This window comes from Neomonachus schauinslandi, chromosome 15 (assembly GCF_002201575.2).
Source record: "Neomonachus schauinslandi chromosome 15, ASM220157v2, whole genome shotgun sequence".
Classification (NCBI taxonomy): Eukaryota; Metazoa; Chordata; class Mammalia; order Carnivora; family Phocidae; genus Neomonachus; species Neomonachus schauinslandi.
Genome location: NC_058417.1, coordinates 10,434,061 through 10,456,145, shown reverse-complemented (window position 1 = coordinate 10,456,145; position 22,085 = coordinate 10,434,061). Strand labels below are relative to the sequence as shown.

The window sequence follows — 22,085 nt, the reverse complement described above, 5'->3', positions numbered from 1 at the left end:
TTTTTTAAAAAAGATTTTATTTATTTATTTGACAGAGAGAGACACAGCGAGAGAGGGAACACAAGCAGGGGGAGTGGGAGAGGGAGAAGCGGGCTTCCCGCTGAGCAGGGTGCCCTAGGACACAGGGCTCGATCCCAGGACCCCGGGATCATGACCTGAGCCGAAGGCAGACCCTTAACGACTGAGCCACCCAGGCGCCCCTACTCTCTATTTTGTTATCACCTTGCTTTTACATTTTATATTTATTCCAGGGGTAACAAGGCCCTGCTCTGGTTCTGTGAGTCTCCCTCACTTCCCCCAGTCAAAGATTATTTTGAGGGGTAATAACACCAGTAGTAATAGTAACAACGGTAACTCTAAACTTTCCTTTCTAGTACTTTTGGTAGAGAGAGACTGTGATACCAAATAAACAAGGTGATATAATTAAGATTTCAAAAAGGATGAATCAGTCATTCTATAAACATCAGATGTTCGTGTGAGTACGTGTATATGTATATGATTACTAAAGAAAAACGGTAATCCCTTGCCCTTGAGGGATTTGAATTTGGGAAACAAAACAAAACAGAGTGTGAATACAGTTACAATTCAGTGTGTAAAGGTGCGACATTAAGATACATATCAGAGGGCACCTGGGTGGCTCAGTTGGTTAAGCGACTGCCTTCAGCTCAGGTCATGGGCGGGGGGCCGCGGGGGGGGGGGGGGGGGGGGGTCCCTGCTCAGCGGGGGGTGTGCTTCTCCCTCTGACCCTCTTCCTTCTCATGTGCTCTCTATCTCATTCTCTCTCTGTCAAATAAATAAATAAAATCTTTTTTTTTAAAAGATTTTATTTATTTGAGAGAGAGAGAATGAGAGACAGAGAGCACGAGAGGGAAGAGGGCAGAGGGAGAAGCAGACCCCCTGCTGAGCAGGGAGCCCGATGTGGGACTCGATCCCGGGACTCCAGGATCATGACCTGAGCCGAAGGCAGTCGCTTAACCAACTGAGCCACCCAGGCGCCCCAATAAATAAAATCTTAAAAAAAAACAAAAAAGATACACATCAGAGGCAGAATTGCTATGATTTATGAAGTGTGATCAAGACAGGCTAATATTAATCAGGGAAATCTTCCTGAAAGAAGTAATGTTTAATCCTGACTCTAAAAGGCTTGGATCTGGGATACCTGGGTGGCTCAGCCGGTTAAGTATCTGCCTTCAGCTCAGGTCATAATCCCAGCATCCTGGGATCAAGTCCCGCATCGGGCTTCTTGCTGGGTGGGGAGCCTGCTTCTCCCTCTGCCTGCCTCCTCCCCACCCCCCTGCTTGTGCACACGCTCTCTCTCTCTGACAAGCAAATAAATAAAAATCTTTATAAAAAAATAAAAGGCCTGGATCAGTAAAGAAGGATTTAGAGGGGTTGACTATTTTAGAGCCAAGTTCGTAAGGCCTTGCTGAGGGCATGAAGGGTGTGAAAGGAGTCTGCACAGCAAACCAGCTTAGTCTCATAAATGTGTACCTGACCTGATTTTCGGCGTTCAGGGCTGAGTGTGTCAGACTTGTACAAGGTTAACCGTGACTCTCTTTGTAACAGAGTGAACTCAATGCATACAGTCACGAAGTCATTACCATTCTTGGCGAACTTGATCTCGTGCTGGAGAATCTTCCTGAATGGGTTACTGCTAAACCGGCTCAGAAGAACCTGCTCACCATGCTGGACGAGGCCTATGTTCAGCCGGAGCCCCTGGGAGTCGTACTGATTATTGGAGCTTGGAACTACCCCTTTGTTCTCACCATTCAACCTCTGATCGGAGCCATTGCCGCAGGTCTGGGGTCATTTGCTGTGGTGGTTTGCCTTGCTTTACACCAGCAGTGTACCAAAGGTGCAAAAGTATTATCATCATTCATATATATATATATATATATATATATGTATATATATATATTTTTTTTTTTAGTAAGCGCAGTTTATTAAAGCGAAAGTACACTGTCAAGGTAGGTGAGTAGACAGGTTCTGGGGGGTGGAACTGGCCAAAGGGTGTTTTGGGATGGGTTATTGTTAGGTCTCTCTGGGCTGGGAGGAGCTGTGACGTAGAAAGGGATTTTTTTTTTTTTTAATGTTTTTTTCTTTTAAAGTAATCTCTACACCCAGCGTGGGGTTCAGACTCATAATCCTGAGATCAGGAACCACACGCTCTGTTGACTGAGCCCGCCAGGCACCCCTTTATTTTATCATTTTTAAAGTGGGCTCCAGAGATTTGTTTGCATGGTGACTGTTTTTTGAAACATGCGGAGAATGAACCTGTGAGGGGCTAAAGTCATGCGCTGATGAGTCCAGGAGTTGGGAGTCAGCCATCCATGTTCTCAGGTGGTTTTAGTTGCTGACTCTGGCCTTGGGTGAACCATTTGATCGTATCTGAGCAGATTCTTCATCCAGCTGTGGGCTGTGGGAGTAACGCTAGCTTGGGTCTATGGCAGACACCGGGAGATTAATTTCTCACTTCTGCCGGATCCCAGTCAACAACTTTATGTGGACAAGGCTTGTTCACCCAGTAATTCCAAGGCAAACAGGAAAGTCCAGCGGTGAGAGTGGGAGTAAAGCTATAGGAGTAGGGGAGGATGATGGAGCCTATTGTTAGTGATGTGAAGCTAATGAGCAGCAAGGAGTTCGAATCTGAGGGAGTAAGACAAGCTCTTGGGGTGCCCGGGTGGCTCAGTCGGTGAAGCGTCTGCCTTCGGCTCAGGTCGTGATCTTGGGGTCCTGGGATCGAGCCCCGCGTTGGGCTCCCTGCTCAGCGGAGAGCCTGCTTCTCCCTCTCCACCTGCCCCTCCTCCCACTTGTGTGCACGAGCTCTCTCTCTCAAATAACTAAAATCTTAAAAAAAAAAAAAGACAAGCTCTTAACACTCGTTGAGGAAGAGCAGAATTCACAGCTGCAGAAGTAATAGGGGTGCCTAGCCTGTATTCCCACCATGAACACCGTTCTGGTAGGTTTTAAAGTTACTCAAGTATTAAAAGATGCTGTCCTGCTTTTTTTGCTTTGTTTAGGAAATGCTGTCATTATCAAGCCTTCTGAACTAAGTGAAAAAACGGCTAAGATCTTGGCCGAACTCCTCCCACAGTATTTGGACCAGGTAATAATGTCTTGACCCACCCTCAGTGTGTCCTTTTCTAGTGGAGTGGGGGGACCCATCTGCTCTTCCTACTAGTGCGTGTCGTGGATGGCTGTCTGCATGGAATTGCTGTAGGGAGGAGTCCTAATTTAGGATTTAGGATCGAGTCATGGCCGGAGTTGTACATGTTACTGGAACAATCTGGAGGCTGACCGTGGGCTCTCCTTGCTGTCCTGTCACTGTCAGTCCCACGGAACTACATTGTCCTAATAGCTGTGGTTATCCGGCTCAAGAGGGTGATGAAGACAGGGAGAGGTCATGGGTCGAGTAGGATTTGGAACCAGAAGATGGAGGTTGCAGGCCCGGCTTTGCCCCTCACCCCATAAATTCTTCTCAGTCTCACTCCATGGGGATAGAAAGGCCCACCCCGCCTCTCTGAGCTTGTTGGGGGACCAGTCACAGACGTTCCGTAGATTAACCCACATGCAAGTTAAAACTTGAAGCGTTTGTTGGACAATTGAACTATGGGGTGAGCGAGAACTAACGAGGCCTCCTAATTGGTAGGGGATCGAGTGGAAGCATGAGGCCCCCCAGGCCGCTTTTATGTCATGCTCTCCGAGTCTTTTGAACAGCTGTCTCTGTGTCCCGTCCTTGCTCTCTGTTTCCTGTCCTTGCTCCTCAGCTGCTGCTGCATGAGGCGCTCTTCCATTCTAGCTGTTCGTGAGGAAGAGCACAGGGCACCTGAGGGCTCCGTCCAGAGCACTGGCACCTCTCCCCAGTCCCGCGTAAGGAACCTGAGGCTCACAGATGTGCAGTAGGGCTGCTAGTGAGTGACGGAGCCCAGACTGAGTCCAGCTCTGACTTCTAGAGCGAGGGCTCTCCCCTGTGTTGCCTCGAGTTCTGCTCGTTCTGGCCCCGGGCTGAGCCCTGCACGGTTGCGGAGGGCGAGAACGTTCAGCTCGAGACGCTCAGCTGGAGCTGGGACCTCTCCCCTGCTCCCTGACCGCAAACTCTTCACCAAAATCTCCCACTCGCACGGCCCCCATCTCGCGCATCTCCCCGGTCGAATCCATCCAGCCATTCGATCTCTTCTCTTGGGTGTCCTCACTGCCGAGCTCGGTGTGGAAACCGCAGGCGGAGGGGTCTCAGACGCCCGCAGACTCTGTTCTGCACGTGTCCTCCGTCAGCGCCCTCCTGCCTCCTCCCCGGGGCCGCTCCCCCTCTTTTCCCCACTGTTCCTGAATGCTGCAGGTTTACGTCGAAGAAAGTGCTCGATAGATGGTGGGATTAATGTGGTGACGTCAGTGCTTCTGTTTCCTTCCTGAAGGACTTGTATGCTGTTATTAACGGTGGTGTCAAAGAGACCACGGAGCTCCTGAAGCAGCGGTTTGACCACATTCTCTATACGGGGAACACGGCCGTCGGGAAGATTGTCATGGAAGCCGCCGCCAAGCATCTGACCCCCGTGACGCTTGAGCTGGGAGGGAAGAGCCCATGTTATATCGACACGGATTGTGACCTGGACATTGCCTGCAGGTGAGCCTGCTTATATCTGAGGGCTTCCCAACACCGACAGGTTGGTGTGTCCTCTCGGCACCAGGGTCCTGGGCCTCCTGGCTCAGAGAGACATCGGGACGCTTGGGTGGTTGATGTCCCCAGGGGCAGCGGAACTCTTTCCCAAACCGTCTCTTGCTGCCTCTGCCAGAAGAAACGAGCAGTGGGTCTTGGCGTTGCGTGGTTGTCCTTAGGAGTTACAGAAAAGTGCTTTCTTAAGGTTACAGACATAGCAAGAAATTTCACTCTTCTGCTGGTAGGTGATCCGGGCAGTAGGTAAAGGATCGCGTGTACGTAATAAAATCTTCAGATTCCCAACAGAATGGTATTATGCTCACCTCTTAACGAGTTCCTTTGTTGACAAAAATCAGTTATTATTCGTTTTCACTCAGAATAACATCGTGCAGCCGGGAGCCAGAAAACAAAAGGTTTCAGGTTCTCTCTCTGCTAGATCAGGTTTAGCTCCCCGGAAATGCCAAAACCCAGGACTGGCTCTGTGCTTCTCAGGGTGGTCTGGCTTCTCGCTCCCCTTCCAGAGATGCACAAAGAGGGCTTGTAGGCAGGTAGGCCGTGTCCAGGTTGTCTGGTTGCCAGAGCATGAGGCCTTCAGGGAAGGTTCAGAAAGCAGGCTTTGATCCATATGTAGGTGCGGCTTTCCAGAGTGGGCACGGGCTCCCCAGAGAAGAGGGTGGTCTTGGGGGCTGGCTGCTTTCCTGCTTTTTAGCTGAACCTCTTGCCAGCAGGACCTAGAGCCACAACCGGGAAAATTGAAGTCTGGATGGAACTCCTGATATCTGGATGTCCCCTTGGCTAGAGTGGGAGGAGAAGAGGATGTGGGAGTCTGCTGTTTTTCTCAAAACAGGCAGTGGCTTCGTTGCTTATAAAGTACTGTTTCCCACGAGCTGGCACGAGAATGTCTCTGGTCCTTAGAGTATACTGTGTTGGTGGGAAAATGCATCCTGAGTCCCAACCGACTGATTTAAGAGATGAGTTTTTAAAACATTTTTTTCTTTATAAAGACTACAGGGGCGCCTGGGTGGCTTGGTCAGTTAAGCATCCGACTCTTGATTTCAGCCCAGGTCATGATCTCAGGTTCGTGGGATCGAGCCCCACATGGGGCTCTGCGCTCAGCGCAGAGTCTGCTTGTCCCTCTCACTCTGCCCCTCCTCCTGCTCATGCTCTCTCTCTCTCTCAAATAAAAAAATAAAATCTTAAAATAAGTACAAGGACTACTAAGTAAATCTATGAATACGTGCTAGTTGCAAAAGAGTCAAACAACAGAAGAGGTGTAGCAGATGAATAGTAGACCGAATTCTATGGCTTTTCTGGTTTTTCCCCCCCTCAGGCGTATAACTTGGGGGAAGTACATGAATTGTGGCCAGACCTGCATTGCTCCTGACTACGTTCTCTGTGAACCGTCCCTCCAGAATCAGATTGTGCAGAAGATTAAGGAAACCGTGAAGGTTTGTGCTTAACGCATCTGAGTCCGTTGGTTTCGTTAAGCTCTGCATCTAATCAGCTGTGCGGGCAGCATTCCTGGTCCCTCCCCCGCCTCCCCAGGAGAATTCTAGGAGCATATGTGGCTGAATTAATTTATGGGCTGATTCAGAATGCTCTGGGCAGCTTTCATAGAATGTCTGCTAGGAGCAAGATAGGTTGGTGTTTAACCCACTTCAACTGTCTAGTTGATGTGTTGAAACAACTGGTTAGTTGTAGCACAGACTCCGGAAAAAAAAAAAAATGAAATAGCTATGTTTCATGGTTTTTTTTTAGAGGATGTTGCCAATCCTGTGAAATGCAGTCAGAGGCCCTTTGGCCTGTTGGCCATTGCTGATTCAGGTATTGGTTCTTTTGTGTGCAGAGGGCTTAGGAAGGCCAGTAGTTTGGAGGAGTGAGTTAATCAAGTAAGTATGGATACTATACTCTCGGCCTGGTTATCAGGCTTTCAGGGTGTTCCAATTAAAGATCTCTCTAGAAGGAATCGAGAAATGCTGTGGTAGTGGCCTGAGCTAAACCTCGAAGAAATGTAGGATTGGGAAGAAAGAAGGGGGTGAACCAGTGTGACTGAGCTCACTGGTGGGAGGGGGTCATTAAGCCCCCTGGGTGGAAGAAATTACTGGAACAGTCACGGTTCACTCAGCAGATGCTAACTGAGGCCTCAAAGGAAGGATTGGGGACACCGAGGAGTAACATTATGATCAGAGAATGAAGAGTGTGTCCCGGGAAGTTGAGAGAAAAGCAGGGATCCAGGAGGGGTCACTCTGGGCACAAGGGGCTGAAGGTCTTGATGTGGGACTTGGCCGTGAGGGATGGGACTGAAGATAGGGCCAGAAAAGGAGAACACAAAAGGGGTATTGGCCAGACTCAAGGAATGTGGGGTGGCAGGGCTTCAGGGTACCTGTGAGACGGAAAACCCCTGGAGATTGGAGAAGACGTGCCTAGTTGAGTAGGGGGATGAACTTGGTTTCAAAGGAGTAGGATCCCCTCTGCCTTCCTTTGAGGCATTTCTGTCCTTAAGACAGCGGTTCTCAACTGAGGTTCTACCAGGGCACTGTATATGGAAGTTTCCAGTCCTCACCTTCCGAAGACTGCAGTTCAGTTGGTCTGGGGTCTCCAGGTGATTCTAAGGGGCAAGTAGCCTTGAAAACCACTGTTGGTGGCTCCGGAGTTGGGGCCCCGGAAGTTGGGGCCCGTCAGCAAGCTGCCTGGGTGATTCTTGGCACCTAGGCCTGAGGGCGTTGCTTGGGGGGGTTGGTGAACAACGCTCCTCTTGACTTGAGAGTAAATTGAGAGCATTCACCTCCAGGACGGCCCCCGACCAGTCTGCAGGAGATCCATACAAACCCCGGACATCACAGAGAGTCCTCTGGTCTGTGCACCTGCTTTAATTCTCGTCCTCAGCCTGCCAGAAAGCGTAAACACTGTTAGACGACCTGAGGGAGAGGGGCAGTGATCTACAACCAGATGGCTTTTTGGGGACGAGTGGGTTTTGCGCTTATTAAAGACATTGAAATAGGGGCCTTTTGTGGCAATTAAATACTACTGTTCTAAATAGGAATTTTATGGCGAAAATATAAAAGAATCTCCTGACTATGAGCGGATCATCAACCTTCGTCATTTTAAGAGGATACTAAATTTGCTTGAAGGACAAAAGATCGCTTTCGGTGGGGAGACGGACGAGGCCACGCGCTACATAGGTAATGGAAATTCACCTCTTGCTCTGGGGCCACGGGCCACGTGACAGTTTTCATTGACTCTTTATTGTCGCTGAATAAACTCTTAGATACACAATGTTTAATAAGCGACGACACACTGTTTTCTGGTGTGCAGCCTTAAAAACCGCTCGGATGGTTTTATGTCTTTATAAATAACAGCACTCGTGTCACGCTGGATTTTTGCCTTTACACGTTTTTTTGGTTTTTTTCCTTCCTGCAACCTGTAACCTACCACCCTGAGAAGCAAAACAGAGCTCTCGTGTAAGTCTTTCTGGTTTCTGGCTGGAGGGACAGCCCAAGGAGGAAATCATTCTTCCACAAGTAGTGAGTGGCAGTGTTCCAGAAAGAATGTTTTCTTGTTTTATTTATTTATTTGTTTGTTTTTAAAGGATTTATTTATCTATTTATTTACAGAGAGGGAAGGGGGCAGGAGGGGTAGAGGGAGACGGAGAGAGCAGACTCTGCCCTGGGCATAGAGCCTATTGGAGCTCTGTCTCATGACCCTGGGGTCACGACCCGAGCCGAAGCCAAGAGTCGGACGCTTAACCGACTCCACCACCCAGGCGGCCTGGAAATAATGTTTTGATCTATCAGGCTTGACATTATTTGTTTACTTTCTTTTTGTGTTCTTTTATTCTTTGCCATGAATATGTATTCCTGTTGCATGTTGAACCCATTGTTCTATTTCTTTTTTTTTTTTTTTACGATTTTATTTATTTATTTGAGAGAGAGAAGAAAGCACGAGCCAGGGGGAAGAGCTAGGGAGAAGCAGGCACCCCGCTGAGCAGGGAGCCCGATGTGGGACTTGATCCCAGGACCCAGGGATCATGACCTGAGCCGAAGGCAGACGCTTAACTGACTGAGCCACGAACACATTGTTCTAAAATAACTTAAGGTGACAGGGGAATAACACATTTATTTGGCAGAAGAGCTGCCCCAAATGACTTTACTTAGCCCCTCTTATCAGATGGGATGCTGCACATCCCCAAAAAACCCGACTTCAAAAAACCTAAAACCATAAAGGACTTAAAACAGTAAGGAAGAATGTATTCTCTCTCATCAGTAATGGCCTCCAAACCCCCAATTTTTCATCCTTCTGTTTTCCCATCAGCCGTTGACTTTGCCCGCTCCTCGGCTCATCAGCGGCAAGAGGAAAGGTCTGTTGCAATTAGCTCAACCAGTTAGGAGCCTCCCCCTGACCTGGAGTCCAGGTTAGCTTACCTGAGCGCACGGCTCCGTGGGGAGTAGACACCCACACGGAACGGTTCTCTGAGCCCGGGAAGCAGTGGGCGGTGGCTTTGGGGTGACAGCAGAGACAGCACCCTTTGGGGTGCTGGCGAGAGCCGTCTTCTGCCACGTTGCCAGGATGACCCAGTAGGAAACGTGGGGGAAAGGAAGAGAGCAAACTTGTTATTGGCGGTGTCTTCTATTTTAGTTGAAGACCCGGCTTATTTACGGGGTCTTTCGGAGTGCTGCTCTTTGGTGCCTGGCCTGGCACGGACGTCTGGACGCTCTGCAAAGCTTTTGTCAGCATCCATGATGCCCTCCTTTCTCGTGCGCCTTCCCCATAGTGGCTGGAACTCTGAACTCAGGGACTCTTTTTTTTAAAGATTTTTTATTTATTTATTTGACAGAGAGACACAGCGAGAGAGAGAGCACAAGCAGGGGGAGTGGGAGAGGGAGAAGCAGGCCTCCCGCAGAGCGAGGAGCCCGAAGCGGGGCTCGATCCCAGGACTCTGAGATCATGACCTGAGCCGAAGGCAGACGCTTAACTGACTGAGCCACCCAGGCGCCTCTGAACTCAGGGACTCTTGACCCTTGAAGTCCGTTCTTAACCCATCTAACAGAGTTGAAACAAAGGGCAACGAGATCCTACGCATGAAAGCACGCGAGTTAAGAAGTAGTGCTGATTTGATCCACAGAGGGGCTGTCTGCACCCCCAGAAGGACCTGTGCACAGCAAGACAGAAACATAACTGCCCGGTCCATGTGAATATGGCTGTGAACAGGGTTAGGTAGGAATATTCTCAAGTGTCTGTATCTTTCCCTCGCTTTGCATGGGGATCCCCCGATGCACAAGCTTGGAGACAGAAGTGCACGGTTCCTCCACATCCAGACTCAGGACTTTATTTTTATTTTTGTCAATAGCTAATACTTGGGCAAGAGCTGCGAGGGGATGGTTCGGTGAGCCAGCGAAACGAACCTAAGATGAGAGCTTGGCATTCCCGTCTTCGACTTCACGATTTCACCTTGCTGCTTCCTTTTTCAGCCCCAACGATCCTTACTGACGTTGATCCTGAAGCCAAGGTGATGCAAGAAGAAATTTTCGGGCCAATTCTTCCCATTGTGCCTGTGAAGAATGCCGACGAAGCCATAAAATTCATAAACAGCCGTGAAAAGCCGCTGGCTTTCTACATCTTTTCTCACAACGATAAGGTAAACGCTCCGGAGAATGACTGACTCCCCGGCATGAGCCACCATCACAGACCCTGTTCCTCTTTGGCCACAAAGCAAACGATGTTCTATTTTGTCGAGTCACAGAGTCCACCGAGTGAGGCGCTGCTCACAGATGGCTGTCTTGGGTAATGAGACCCTGGGGTTATGGCTGTCACCCTTACCATACTCCCTGGGGTCAGACCTGAGTGTTCAGGGCTGGGTCACGAACTTTTGCACCAGCAGTCATCTCCCCTGTAATTGGAAGGCTTCCATACCAGCCTTAGAGGCTTCTGTGGCGTTAACCCCCAGGGCGTTCCTGTGTGAGAGCCTTCCCTCTTACCCTGGTGGCATTTGTGGCGCTCAGGTGGGCTCTGTGGGACTGAGGTCTGTGGCGCGGTCACGGACGTGGTTGTGCAATCGCACACTTCGCTTTCTCTAGCTCCTTTGTTGTTAGAGCGAATGGGGCCATGCCAGCCAGGTGAGTGTGTGATGCCATATTACACCAGGGTGAGCAGCCCCCCAACCCTGCTGCACGGCTCATGAGGGGACCAGCTGTTGCTGAGGGACAGTGGCCTTGAGGTGGGCAAGTGGGCTCAGGAGCCCTCTGGAGAAAGGGGAGACCCAGACGGAGGCGGGACCCGTCAAGGTCTAGGAGTTCACACACCAGAGGTTTTGCGGAGAGCCTCCCATGGTGACTCGCAGCTTCTGGAGCCTGCCGTGCTTGGAGGTACGGCTTTGTGAAGTGACGCTGAATGCGTGGGCCTCCGTAAATAATGGGTTGTTAACTGTGGTCAGTTTAAACGACCACAGGTGATGCGGACGAGAACCTGGAAGCCCGAGGTCTCCTGGGCAGCGTGCAAGTCCGTGGGGGCGCGCTGCCCAGCAGCGGGGTCACCTTCAGTGACCACAGTCCACTGTGACGCTCATGACTCGAACTCCCGAGGGCTCGTGGGCAGCGAGGTGAAATGACATTACCAGTCAGGTGCCCTCGTGCCTGTTCCGGCCTTCGGCCAACCGTTTCCTCAAAACAAATAGAATACCAAGTCTGAGAACTTAAATGTGCTTGGCAGCTCCGACACACCAAAGGGTGTCTGTCAGTCCCGTGCCGTCACTTAGAGGAGAGGGAGAGAAATAGCGACGGGTGAAAACCAGGATGTAGTCTGCGCTGTCCCTCGCGGACAGAGGCTTCCGTGGCCGTCGCGGGTGCGCAGCCATAGAACAGACCAGTTCAGTGCTGCGCCCCTCGAAGGACCAGGGACGGGTCCGAGCACGTGGGCACGATCGCGTTGGCCAAGTGCAGCAGCGCTGCAGAGGGTTGACGTGTGTGGCTCCGTGTGGTCCGCGTGCATCCCCTCCCTGCGCCACGGGCGTCACTCACCCGAGCCCGCGTTCCCTTCCTCAGCTTGTCCGACGGATGATCGACGGCACGTCCAGCGGCGGCGTCACCGCCAACGACGTCATCATGCACTTCACCCTCAGCTCGTTGCCCTTCGGAGGAGTGGGTGAGTATGCGTGGTGCGGGTTCCAGAAGCCGCGCGGTGGCTCAGATCACCTGGCCACCCCAGTGGGAGGTGCCTTCCCGCCACCGTGTCAGGCCCCCCGGCCGAGGGCTGACTCCGTCCTGTCACCCCCTCCCGTCTTTAGCAGCCCCCGGCACAGCCTGTAACCGGCTTTGTTCCTTTCGTTGGTTTACTTATCTATTGGTTATTACTTGGTTATTGTCCTTCTCTTAGAATGAGGGGATTTTTTGGGGGGGGGTGGAGGGGGACAAAAGCCAGGTCTCAGATTCATAGATAAGGTCTTTTTCAAAGTGAGGTAGTGAATGCCGGGTGCAGAACGCCCAGAGCAAGCAGCAGTCGGGGTTTCTTTTCTTTTTTTTTTTCTTTTTTCATTGTTTGCGTATAACACCCAGTGCTCCATGCAGGACGTGCCCTCTTTAATACCCACCACCAGGCTAACCCATCCCCCCACCCCCCTCCCCTCTAGAACCCTCAGTTGGTTTTTCAGAGTCCATCGTCTCTCATGGTTCGTCTACCCCTCCGATTTCCCCCCCTTCATTCTTCCCCTCCTGCTACCTTCTTCTTCTTCTTCTTTTTTTTTTTCTTAACATATATTGCATTATTTGTTTCAGAGGTACAGATCTGAGATTCAACAGTCTTGCACAATTCACGGCGCTTACCAGAGCACATACCCTCCCCAGTGTCTATCACCCAGTCACCCCATCCCTCCCACCCCACCCCCCACTCCAGCAACCCTCAGTGTGTTTCCTGCGATTAAGGATTCCTCATATCAGTGAGGTCACATGATACTTGTCTTTCTCTGATTGGCAGTCGGGGTTTCTGAGGCCCCCTTGCTGTCTGCTCAGGGTGGGGCGACGTCGTCCTCCGTGTCCACTCCCAGGGCCCCCCAGCCCTCTGTGTGGGGCGTAGCCTCTCCACGAATCATTGCCCGATTTGAGAAGAGAGCAAGAGACTCCCCGTGTTCTAGAGAGGATGCACAGAAATTCGGAGAAGCTCCATGGACGCAGCCTGGTCCCTGCTGTTCCCTTTGGGCGGTGACCGGCCTGACTCTTTACACTCCAGACGACTAGCTCTACTCTTACTTTTCCTTCAGGAGCTAGGTGGTCGGCTTCTCTAATATCTCATTAGAAGTATCACAAATAACGAACATGGAGGAATTCTTAGAGTAAAAAGCAATGAAAACCCTTGTCTTAAAAGCTCCTGCTCTGTTCTCTCCCTCTGTGATCGCATAATGAGTCTATGGGAATGAAGTGGCTCATTTTAACAGGACTACCTGTTTCTGATCCGGGCCGGCTCACATGAGGCCCAGAGACCACGGCCTGCTTCCCAGCATGCCCTGTGTCGCGTTCTAGGATGTAAGGCGATGGCCAGCACCCAGCACTGTGCCTGGCACACATGAGGGGCATGTGGTGAGAGGCCGGTCAGGGGCCCAGCCTGGAGCTAGTGGGGGCTTGGACTTGCATGGTTGCAGGGGAGCTGGTGGAAAGGGGCTGGATATTTTGGGGGGGTCAAGCTGATGGATTGCACGTGTTGTGGAGGGAGGGGCGGTGAACGAAAGCAACGAGAGCTTACAGGATGGGGGCTACTGTTCCTCACTGCCCGGATTCTTAAAGGATTCGGTGAGACTCCAGTCTCCTGTGCCTCAGTGCCCCCCAGGATCCTGGCTCCCACCAAAGACTCTCACTGCTCCACGTGGCGTCCCTGGTGCCTCCTGAGTGCAAGTCGAGTGACTTGTGTTCGGTCCCTATTTTGCTTGACTAGGTTTGACTAGGTAGCGTTTAGCATCATCGACCATATCCTCCTCTTTATAACAAAACCTTCCCCCCGCTAAATGCAGGAGTCCAGGCTTCCTAAGAAAAGGGAAGAATAAAAGCTTAGAGTACCCATACTCTGCTCTTTAAAGATAAGCTCTGGTGTACGTCCTTAAAATTCTTTTCTTTACATATGTATACGTCAAATTTTGTTCAAAATCGTATCCTATTGTAGATTGTTTTTTACCCCATGTGTGAGAGGATAGTGTGATATTTTCCCACGTCAGCGTAGTCGTGTGTCATGATTTCGGTAACCGCATACTGCTCTGTCCTACCAATAGGGCCTGTTTGTGTTTAATTCCTGGCATTAGGTTTTTGTGATTCCAGATTTTTCGGTATTAGGATTCTAAAGCAGTTTTGTGCAATTTCTGATTTTTTCCTGAGGAAGAATGCCTCAAAGTGTCATTGCTGTCTTAAAAAGGCTTAGAGCTATTTTTTTTTTTTTAAGATTTTATTTATTTATTTGAGAGAGAGAGCACATGAGAGGGGGGAGGGTCAGAGGGAGAAGCAGACTCCCTGCCGAGCAGGGAGCCCGATGCGGGACTCGATCCAGGGACTCCAGGATCATGACCGGAGCCCAAGGCAGTCGCTTAACCAGCTGAGCCACCCAGGCGCCCTAGAGCTATTTCTTTTTAAAGTGAAATGCTTTTTGCCTCCTGTTTCTAAAAGTGGTAAGAGGTTTTTTGGGAAAAAGAGCAACAACAACAACACTAGAGGCAGCTGTAGGGACGAAATGTAATACTCTCCCAGGCATAAACCCTGTTAATGTGTTGACATACAGTTTGGATTTTTCCTTAAAAATGCGTATCTTTTGATGCATATTGCCAAATTTCCTCATAGCTTCAGTTGTCCCCTAAATGATGTACCAGCAGCCCCGTAAAGCACCAGTAGGTGCCTTCCTGGCCCCATTCATCTGTGCGGCGTATCTCCCCAGCACCCATAATAAAGAAGACTGTCCCGGAGCATGGCTTTTTAAGAGGGCAGGGATTTCCACTTGCTTACTATCACCCAGTGGGGTAACCCTGTCATCCTGCCTCTGTTGTTGCTCTCTAGGAGCTTAGAGGAAGCAAGTGGGTGAAGAGGGCTATGGATAAAGCCACATGGAACAGCAGGAAAAGAGCGCACGGTAGTTAAGAGTCCAGCCGACCTGGATTCACATTCTGGCTTTGCATTTTGCACCTGGGGCAGGTTGCCTGACCCTGCCAAGCTCCCTCACCCTCTCTGGGATCGGGAGCACTGATGCCTTTATACAGGGGGATTGTGGCGAGAATGGATTTAGAGAACACAGAGCAGGGGCCTTGTCTCGGTGAGAGCCGCTGGCCCGGAGAGCCGCAAGTCCTCGCTGGACCCTTGGAGAGTGCCCTGTTTGGCAGGGAGATCACCTTGCTGGTGAAGGTGGGGAGGAATCTCCTGAAAGAGCCCCTTGCACTGAGAAGTGAGATGGGGCGGCAGGGAGTGCTGGGGGTTTCCTCCGTCGGGGTTCGCACAGACAGGCAGCTTGTGTCACCTACAGTGGAGTGTGTCTTGTCTGTCCTCTCTGTTCCAGGTTCCAGCGGCATGGGGGTTTATCACGGCAAATACACTTTCGATACCTTCTCTCATCAACGTCCCTGTCTGCTGAAAAGTTTAAAGAGGGAAGGCGCTAACAAGCTCAGGTATCCTCCCAACAGCCAGTCGAAGGTGGATTGGGCAAAATTTTTCCTCCTGAAGCGCTTCAACAAAGGGAAACTCGCTCTGCTGTTCCTGGCTTTCCTGGGCGTGGTGGCGGCCGTGCTGGCCAAGGTGAGTCCCTTTCTGGTCCCGCCCGAAGGGCTGCCGATGGTCCTCTTGCGTCAGGGGAGCTCCTCTACTTTTAGGGGATGGACTCTGTCTCTCGTGTTAACTTCCCGAGTCTAGGGCGGGGTCGGTGACCGCAGCCTGCCCCGTCTTCCTGGGGGACAGCCACGACCCCCTGCCGACTTAGTGTAGCCACAGTGGTCGTGCGGCCCCCAGAGCCTAAACGATCACAGAAGGAGCGTGCCGACCTCTGGTGTAAGAGTTTTAAGACCCCGGGGGCGCCTGGGTGGCTCAGTCGGTTAAGCGGCTGCCTTTGGCTCGGGTCATGATCCCAGGGTCCTGGGATCGAGCCCCGCATCGGGCTCCCTGCTCAGCGGGGAGCCTGCTTCTCCCTCTCCCTCTGCCTGCCGCTCTGCATACTTGTTCTCTCTCTCTATCTCTCTGTCAAATAAATAAATAAAATCTTTAAAAAAAAAAAAAAAGTTTTAAGACTTTTTTTTAGCACTCTGATACCCTGGGCCAAGCTCCAAATTTACCAAATTTCCCCATAGCTTCAGTTGTCCCCTAAATGATGTACCAGCAGCCCCGTAAAGCACCAGTAAGTGCTTTACGGGGCTGCTGGGTGGCTCAGGCCATGATCTCAGGGTCGTGGGATCCGTGGGATCGAGCCCCTCGTGGGCTAAATCTAAAGCAAAAAACACCAAACCAAAAAGAAAACCCAAAGGTTAAAACCCTGCAGAACTTGCTTGCGGCGTTCCGAGCTGTCCAGTGGTCTGATCCTCGTGGTACTGAATGTCTCCATTCCGGTGTGCTGCTCCAGTGTCCCTGGCGTCCGCAGGCAGGGCGCTCGATGGGGAGAGTTCTGTGCTGGAGCGACTGTGACAAGGGAAGCGTGAATGTTCTTCCGCCACAGTTGACTGCCCTGTAAATTCGGTCTTTGGTGATGAGTTCCTGCAGACGTAGGCTCCCTGAGTGGCCCACGATACCTGCCTTCCCAGGGCAGTCTGTGTGTCCCTGGGGGTGACGGAGAAGATCCAAGATTACGGAAATGAAGACGGGCGTGGGGGCAAGGCCACTGTGTTCTTGGGGTGCTCGGCTGGCCAGACCGAGGCGATGTACCAAATGTAGCGACAATGCCCGTGACCTGTTGCCTTGGAAGAGAGGTCGGGTTCTAGCGTTTACTGGAAATAGCTGTGTTGTTCATGTCTGCACTTCAGTTACAGTTTGCAAGGGGGCTGGCTCGTCTGCCAGTATCACATAGCTTTGGTGGAACTGGAGAGACCAGTTGCATTTGAAATCATTTGGGTTCTCTCAGAAATACCAAGCTGTGCTGAGGAGAAAGGCCCTGTTGATTTTTCTGGCATTTTAGACCGTGTTGTCCAGTAAGCCGTGACGGACAGCCGATTCCACGACCCAGCTCTGTTAAGAGTGAGGTAGGAACTGCTTGTTTTCCGTCCCTGTATAAAGTGGGCCAAGTCGGGTGTCTGTTCTCTCTTAGCGGTTCATTTTCCCGTAGCTGGAGGCTTCTCAGAAAAAAATCTGCAGACATTTTATTTTGGAGCTTGGCCCAGGGTATCAGAGTGCTAAAACCTAACTTATCCATACTTTCAAAAGGGCGAGGGTGGCTCGCTGGGATCTTAAAAAAAAAAAAAAAAAAAAAAATGTGTGGAGGTAATGGCCCAGCTGGGTCTAGATGAAGCCCACATCATTTCTAGAAAAAGGAGAGTCACGGGTGCTCCTCCTGCCTCCTCCCCGTCCGCTCAGCTCCCCTGGAGGTTGCACCAGCTGACCGGCTCAGATCTATAGGTACACGTACACAGTGAACCCTGTGCTTTATAATTGGAGACTCATCTTCTTTTGTATTTATTTATTGATTTATTATTTTTTAAAGGTTTTATTCATTTGCGACACAGAGATACAGAGAGAGACAGCATAAGTAGGGGGAGAGGCAGAGGGAAAGGGGGAGGCGGGCTCCCCGCCAGGCAGGGAGCCTGATGTGGGGCTCAATCCCAGGACCCCAGGATCATGACCTGAGCCGAAGGCAGACGCTTAACCATCTGAGCCACCCAGGCGCCCTGAGACTCATCTTCTAAAAAAAAATCTCTTAGTCATTCTTTTGTTTTGTTTGGAGTTGTTTGGGTGTTTAAAAAGAAGTTTGACTTTAGAATTGGTGGTGGCAGACGGAGTGAATCAAAACACCGTGTGTAATTTAGAGGCTTTCACCTCCTCCCTCCGCATCTCCCCGAGGTCTGAGGTGTGCCTGGGTCTCCGGTCGGTATCTGCCTGTCTTCTCTTGTCCCCAGACAACAGTCCCCAGCCTGAGAGGCACCTTCCTGCTGGCGGTGGAACCTCTTAGTATCGTGGGAAATTCAGAGCGCCAGGCTGTGGTGCTCCCCACAGGGGCAGCATACCGGGTCAGACAGGCTGGGGCAGGCCAGGTAGCCTGCCCGGAGCTCCCCAAAGGGTTTGGCAGACAAGCCTTTCCCTGTGAACGGCTGGAGAAGCAGCAGGGTATTAAAACAGGTAGCTTGGAAGCAGGAAAATGTGGCTTTGATCCCTGGCTCCGAGATCAACCCAGTTCCGACTCTGAGCAAGGCCTTTTCTGAGCCCGCCCTTCGGCCTCGGCCTGCTCATCCATGGAATGGGGGCCGCCAGCCGCGGTCTCTCAGTGGGGAAACCTCGGTTCTCACTATGAGCGGATGTGTTAGTGGTTCGGACCTTTTTGGATTCCGTGTGGGACCAGCGAGGATTTGGTTTTCTTTTCCTCTTTGCTGCTTCTCTGCTCTTGTCTCTGAGCTTGTCTTCTTTCTAGCAAATCACATTTTATTATTTTTTTAAGATTTTATTTATTTATTTGAGAGCGAGAGCACGAGAGGGGCGAGGGTCAGAGGGAGAAGCAGACTCCCTGGTGAGCAGGGAGCCCGATGCAGAACTTGATCCTGGGACCCCGGGATCATGACCTGAGCCGAAGGCAGTTGCCCAACCGAGCCACCCAGGCGCCCAAATCACCTTTTATTTTAAAGAAGTGGTTCTGAGCCCACGTTGTGCCTTTATTTGAGGAGTCTTTATCGGGACTACAGTCATTTTTCTGAAATAGCTTTTCTGCACTTAGTAGTTATTTTGTTATGTGCTGGGTTGTGATTTCATTTATTCACTTCACTAGAACGAGAATGGGCTTGGAACATTTCTAAACGGGAAATTGAAAGCAGCGATGATCAGTTTAAAGGGAGCATGTCAAAATCAGAGTGGGGAGGAATTTTCTATATGCATTTAAAAAAATATCTGTGTGTGTGTGTATGTGTGTATACACATCTACGCAAAGTAAAGTTCTAGTAAAGTGTAATATGAGCCACAGAAAGCATAGTAGGTGATGCAGGTTTTAAAAAGTTGAGAAAGATAAAGGGTTATAATTGCGAGATGTCACGAGGCCTTCGAGAATTGAGTATGCCATTAGAACTCTGAGTTTTCAGATTTCATGTCGAGACTTCAGCCTCGCACTCACAACTGGAGGATAGTAAATGAACATTTTCCATTCCTGGCTCAACGCTGATGTTGTCTCATTGACACGAGACCGAACACCGCCTCATCACCACTCCCTGTCTCGTTACTGTTGCTTTGCACGGGAGGGCATAGCCTTTTATCCTCAGCCCAAACTGCACTTAACTTCTTAGGGAGACAGGGACCTTTTTGTTATACCGCGCAGTTCGCGTCTCTGTAAATAGGAGGCATTTGGTTGAGTCCCGGTACGGAGTTCCTATTCTGGGGCTGGTCGGGTGGGGTCTTACACCAGCAGAGTAACCTGGATCCCTTTCTCCTCTCTCTAGGCTGGATACTACTGAAGAAAGATCCTGTTCAACCTCCTGGTTGCCTCTACTGAATTATTCCTCTATTAAATAGCTAATGAACCAGTCGATTTAAAATCCTACGCAAAATAGTAGGGAAATATGCAAATGCACCATAATCAATCCTCAAAGCCATTGCCACTCCCCAGGGATAAAACCTGCCATCTCAGCCAAACCCCAGCCTTCCGCCCCCACTCGGAGAACCCATTTTACATTGTATCACCCAGACCTTAGATCTTGAGTCTAGGGGAGGAGAATATGATCGGCTAAGCGTGGACTCCTTGGGAGATGTAAAGGAGTCTCCGAACCTGTTGAGTGACTTCTTCACTCCGGTTCATGGGACACAGGACACCCCGCCCCCACCCCTGCTGCCTTCCGCCATCTTGCTGTGAAGCCGTCAGGGGCCCCTCCCAGCCCAGGGTTATCTGAAACCGCCTGCATCCAGAGAGGTGAGGCTAGACCTTTCCAGCTCTGCTTGAGGTTTGAGGCACTAGAATTGTATGTGGGGTTGGTGGGGGAGGGTCCCCGTCCCTCATCCATTGGGACACGAGGACTTGACTTTCAGGAGTCAACCCTCCTGTCAGATGTACCATCGGACCAGTGGTCTTCCTCCTTTCTCAACCATTCTCCACCCTTTTTCGTGTTTGGTTTGGGACAGTGTCTTGTGGCTGTCCAGAAATGCCTTCTGCAATTAATACCACGCAAATCATCTTGTACGTCCCAGGGCGTTTGGGAAGACAAGTTACCAATTTCACGCAAGTATCCTCTGTCATTCTTCCTGTATAGGAGTTGTAGGATTCCACATCTCATAAAACCTAACTGGTGTGTTTTTATGCTGTAATAAAATGACTTATAACAATACTTACTCTCTCTCAGGATCTTAAAGTTTCAAGTCAGTGGATCTTCAAGGACAGATCTTTAAGTTTCTTATGTCTGTAGCACAATGCACGTAAATTTCACTTTGCTACACTTCAGAGAGCTCCCTTTCTGAATAAGTGCAGCCTTCAGGACCCAACGCAGAAAGCCATTGCCTGTGGTGACCAAGAGGCCTCGGATATGCAGGACTTTGGAGCTGGAGAGCCTCAGGGGGCTGATGGGTGGATCGTTTGGAGGAGGACTCTGAAAGCCACAGCAGGTGGCCGTGCTGAAGGGGACGGAGGGCAAAGGAAGGGGATCTCTCCTGAGCACGGCCGAGACCTGAGACCCAGTGGGACAGAGCCCGGTGGAGTGCAGCCTCCCTGCCCTGCAGGTGACGCTCCCCGCCTCTGCGCAACAAGAGAATGTGTAATCAGCTTGGTTGCGTGAATCTCTTCCAGGAAGGCTGTCTGAGTGTGCGATCTTCATCCCAGGATGAGGTGTCAAGACTTCATCACTAGGCTAGTCCATCAGGATAATCAGTCATAAAGTATCTTACAATTTCCATGTGGCATTTTCATTTAGCATGTTGTACATTCTAGTTTCTAGTTCAACTAAATTATTGGCTTGTCTATTCATATATCCTGCTTCAAAATAAATACACTGTATTTGCTAAAACTGGCATGAAGTTTAAGAATGACATTCTTAGCGTGGAACTCCTCATGCCCTGTTGTCTTGAAGACCAGTCTTCGGCCGTAAGTTTTCCCCCAACTATAAATCCATTTTTTGCCTGTATCTATCACAGGTGGTATTCATCCACTTTTTTTTTTTTTTTAAAGATTTTATTTATTTATTTGAGAGAGAGCACATGAGAGGGGGGAGGGTCAGAGGGAGAAGCAGACTCCCTGCCGAGCAGGGAGCCCGATGTGGGACGCGATCCCGGGACTCCAGGATCATGACCTGAGCCGAAGGCAGTTGCTTAACCAACTGAGCCACCCAGGCACCCTATCCACTTTCTTTAAGTCTTGCTTTCTCACTTAAATTCTTAGCCAAGATTTTCTCAGGCTTTACTTTCTATCATTTGTGGGGTGGTTTTTTTTTTTTTTTTTTTTAAGGGGGGGAGAGAAAGGGGTGAGAGGAGGGGCAGACGGAGCGGAAGAAAGAGATTCTCCAGCAGACTCCATGCAGAGCACAGAGCTGACGCGAGGCTCGATCTCACAACCCTGAGATCGTGACCTGAGCCAAAATCAAGAGTCGGACGCTTAACCGATTGAGCCACCTAAGCACCCCCGTGGGGTTTTATTTTTTAAAATACCTGTATAGTAAATAGGTTTTTCCCCTCTACCCTCCTATCCCCATTTGCTAATCTAAAACAAGCGTTTCCGTAAGCCTCTTCCCAGAACATTAGTCCCATGAGGTTTTACACAAAAGTTGATCCCACCACCCACCCTGTCCACCGGGTTTCGTAAAGCACGGCAGCATATTTCAGGACCCCAGGCCTGTAGAACGTTTGCAGGCTGGCGTGGGTGGTTTTCCAAACTTACTTGGCCAGGGAACCCTTTGCTCTGAAGACTTTGTAACCTTAGAACACATTTGGGGCAACATTACTTTTCTGTGCTCGGTTCCCGGTCATTTTGTTGGGTTGCCAACAGCTCACTAAGGTTATGTATGTCCCAGACAAGGAGGATCGCTGCCTTCCAGGGAGTGGGAGGCCCGGAGTGTTGCCAGGTCCTGAATGAATTCACATTGACTCTTTCAAACCGGGATTACGTTCTGTGCTTCCTTTTGTTTCTATTGGTTCTGATCAATAAATTCATTTTGTTTGTGACGCGTTTATAGCTACGGATGCCGAAGGGACTGTGTGTGGCAGGGGAGGCCAGACCGCCCTCCACTTTGGAGGCACGGAGCCTGAAAACGTTCGGCAGTCCCAGGCCTCCCGGAGAAGCGTCTGAGAATTTGGGTCGGCACTGCCTTCCATCCCGAGGCTGTGTG

At 50.5% G+C, this 22,085-nt stretch overlaps 1 protein-coding gene across 1 annotated transcript; it reads left to right on the top strand.

Annotated features, from left to right (window-relative positions):
* Positions 1-1,599: 1,599 nt before the first annotated feature.
* ALDH3A2 (aldehyde dehydrogenase 3 family member A2) lies at positions 1,600-20,771 on the top strand. Its single transcript, XM_021694517.2, has 9 exons — positions 1,600-1,798; positions 3,021-3,106; positions 4,413-4,621; positions 5,985-6,102; positions 7,695-7,836; positions 10,123-10,289; positions 11,692-11,791; positions 15,167-15,402; positions 19,221-20,771. The coding sequence occupies exons 1-9, from the start codon at positions 1,684-1,686 to the stop codon at positions 19,233-19,235; spliced, it is 1,188 nt and encodes a 395-aa protein (XP_021550192.2). The 5' UTR covers positions 1,600-1,683; the 3' UTR covers positions 19,236-20,771.
* Positions 20,772-22,085: the final 1,314 nt, after the last annotated feature.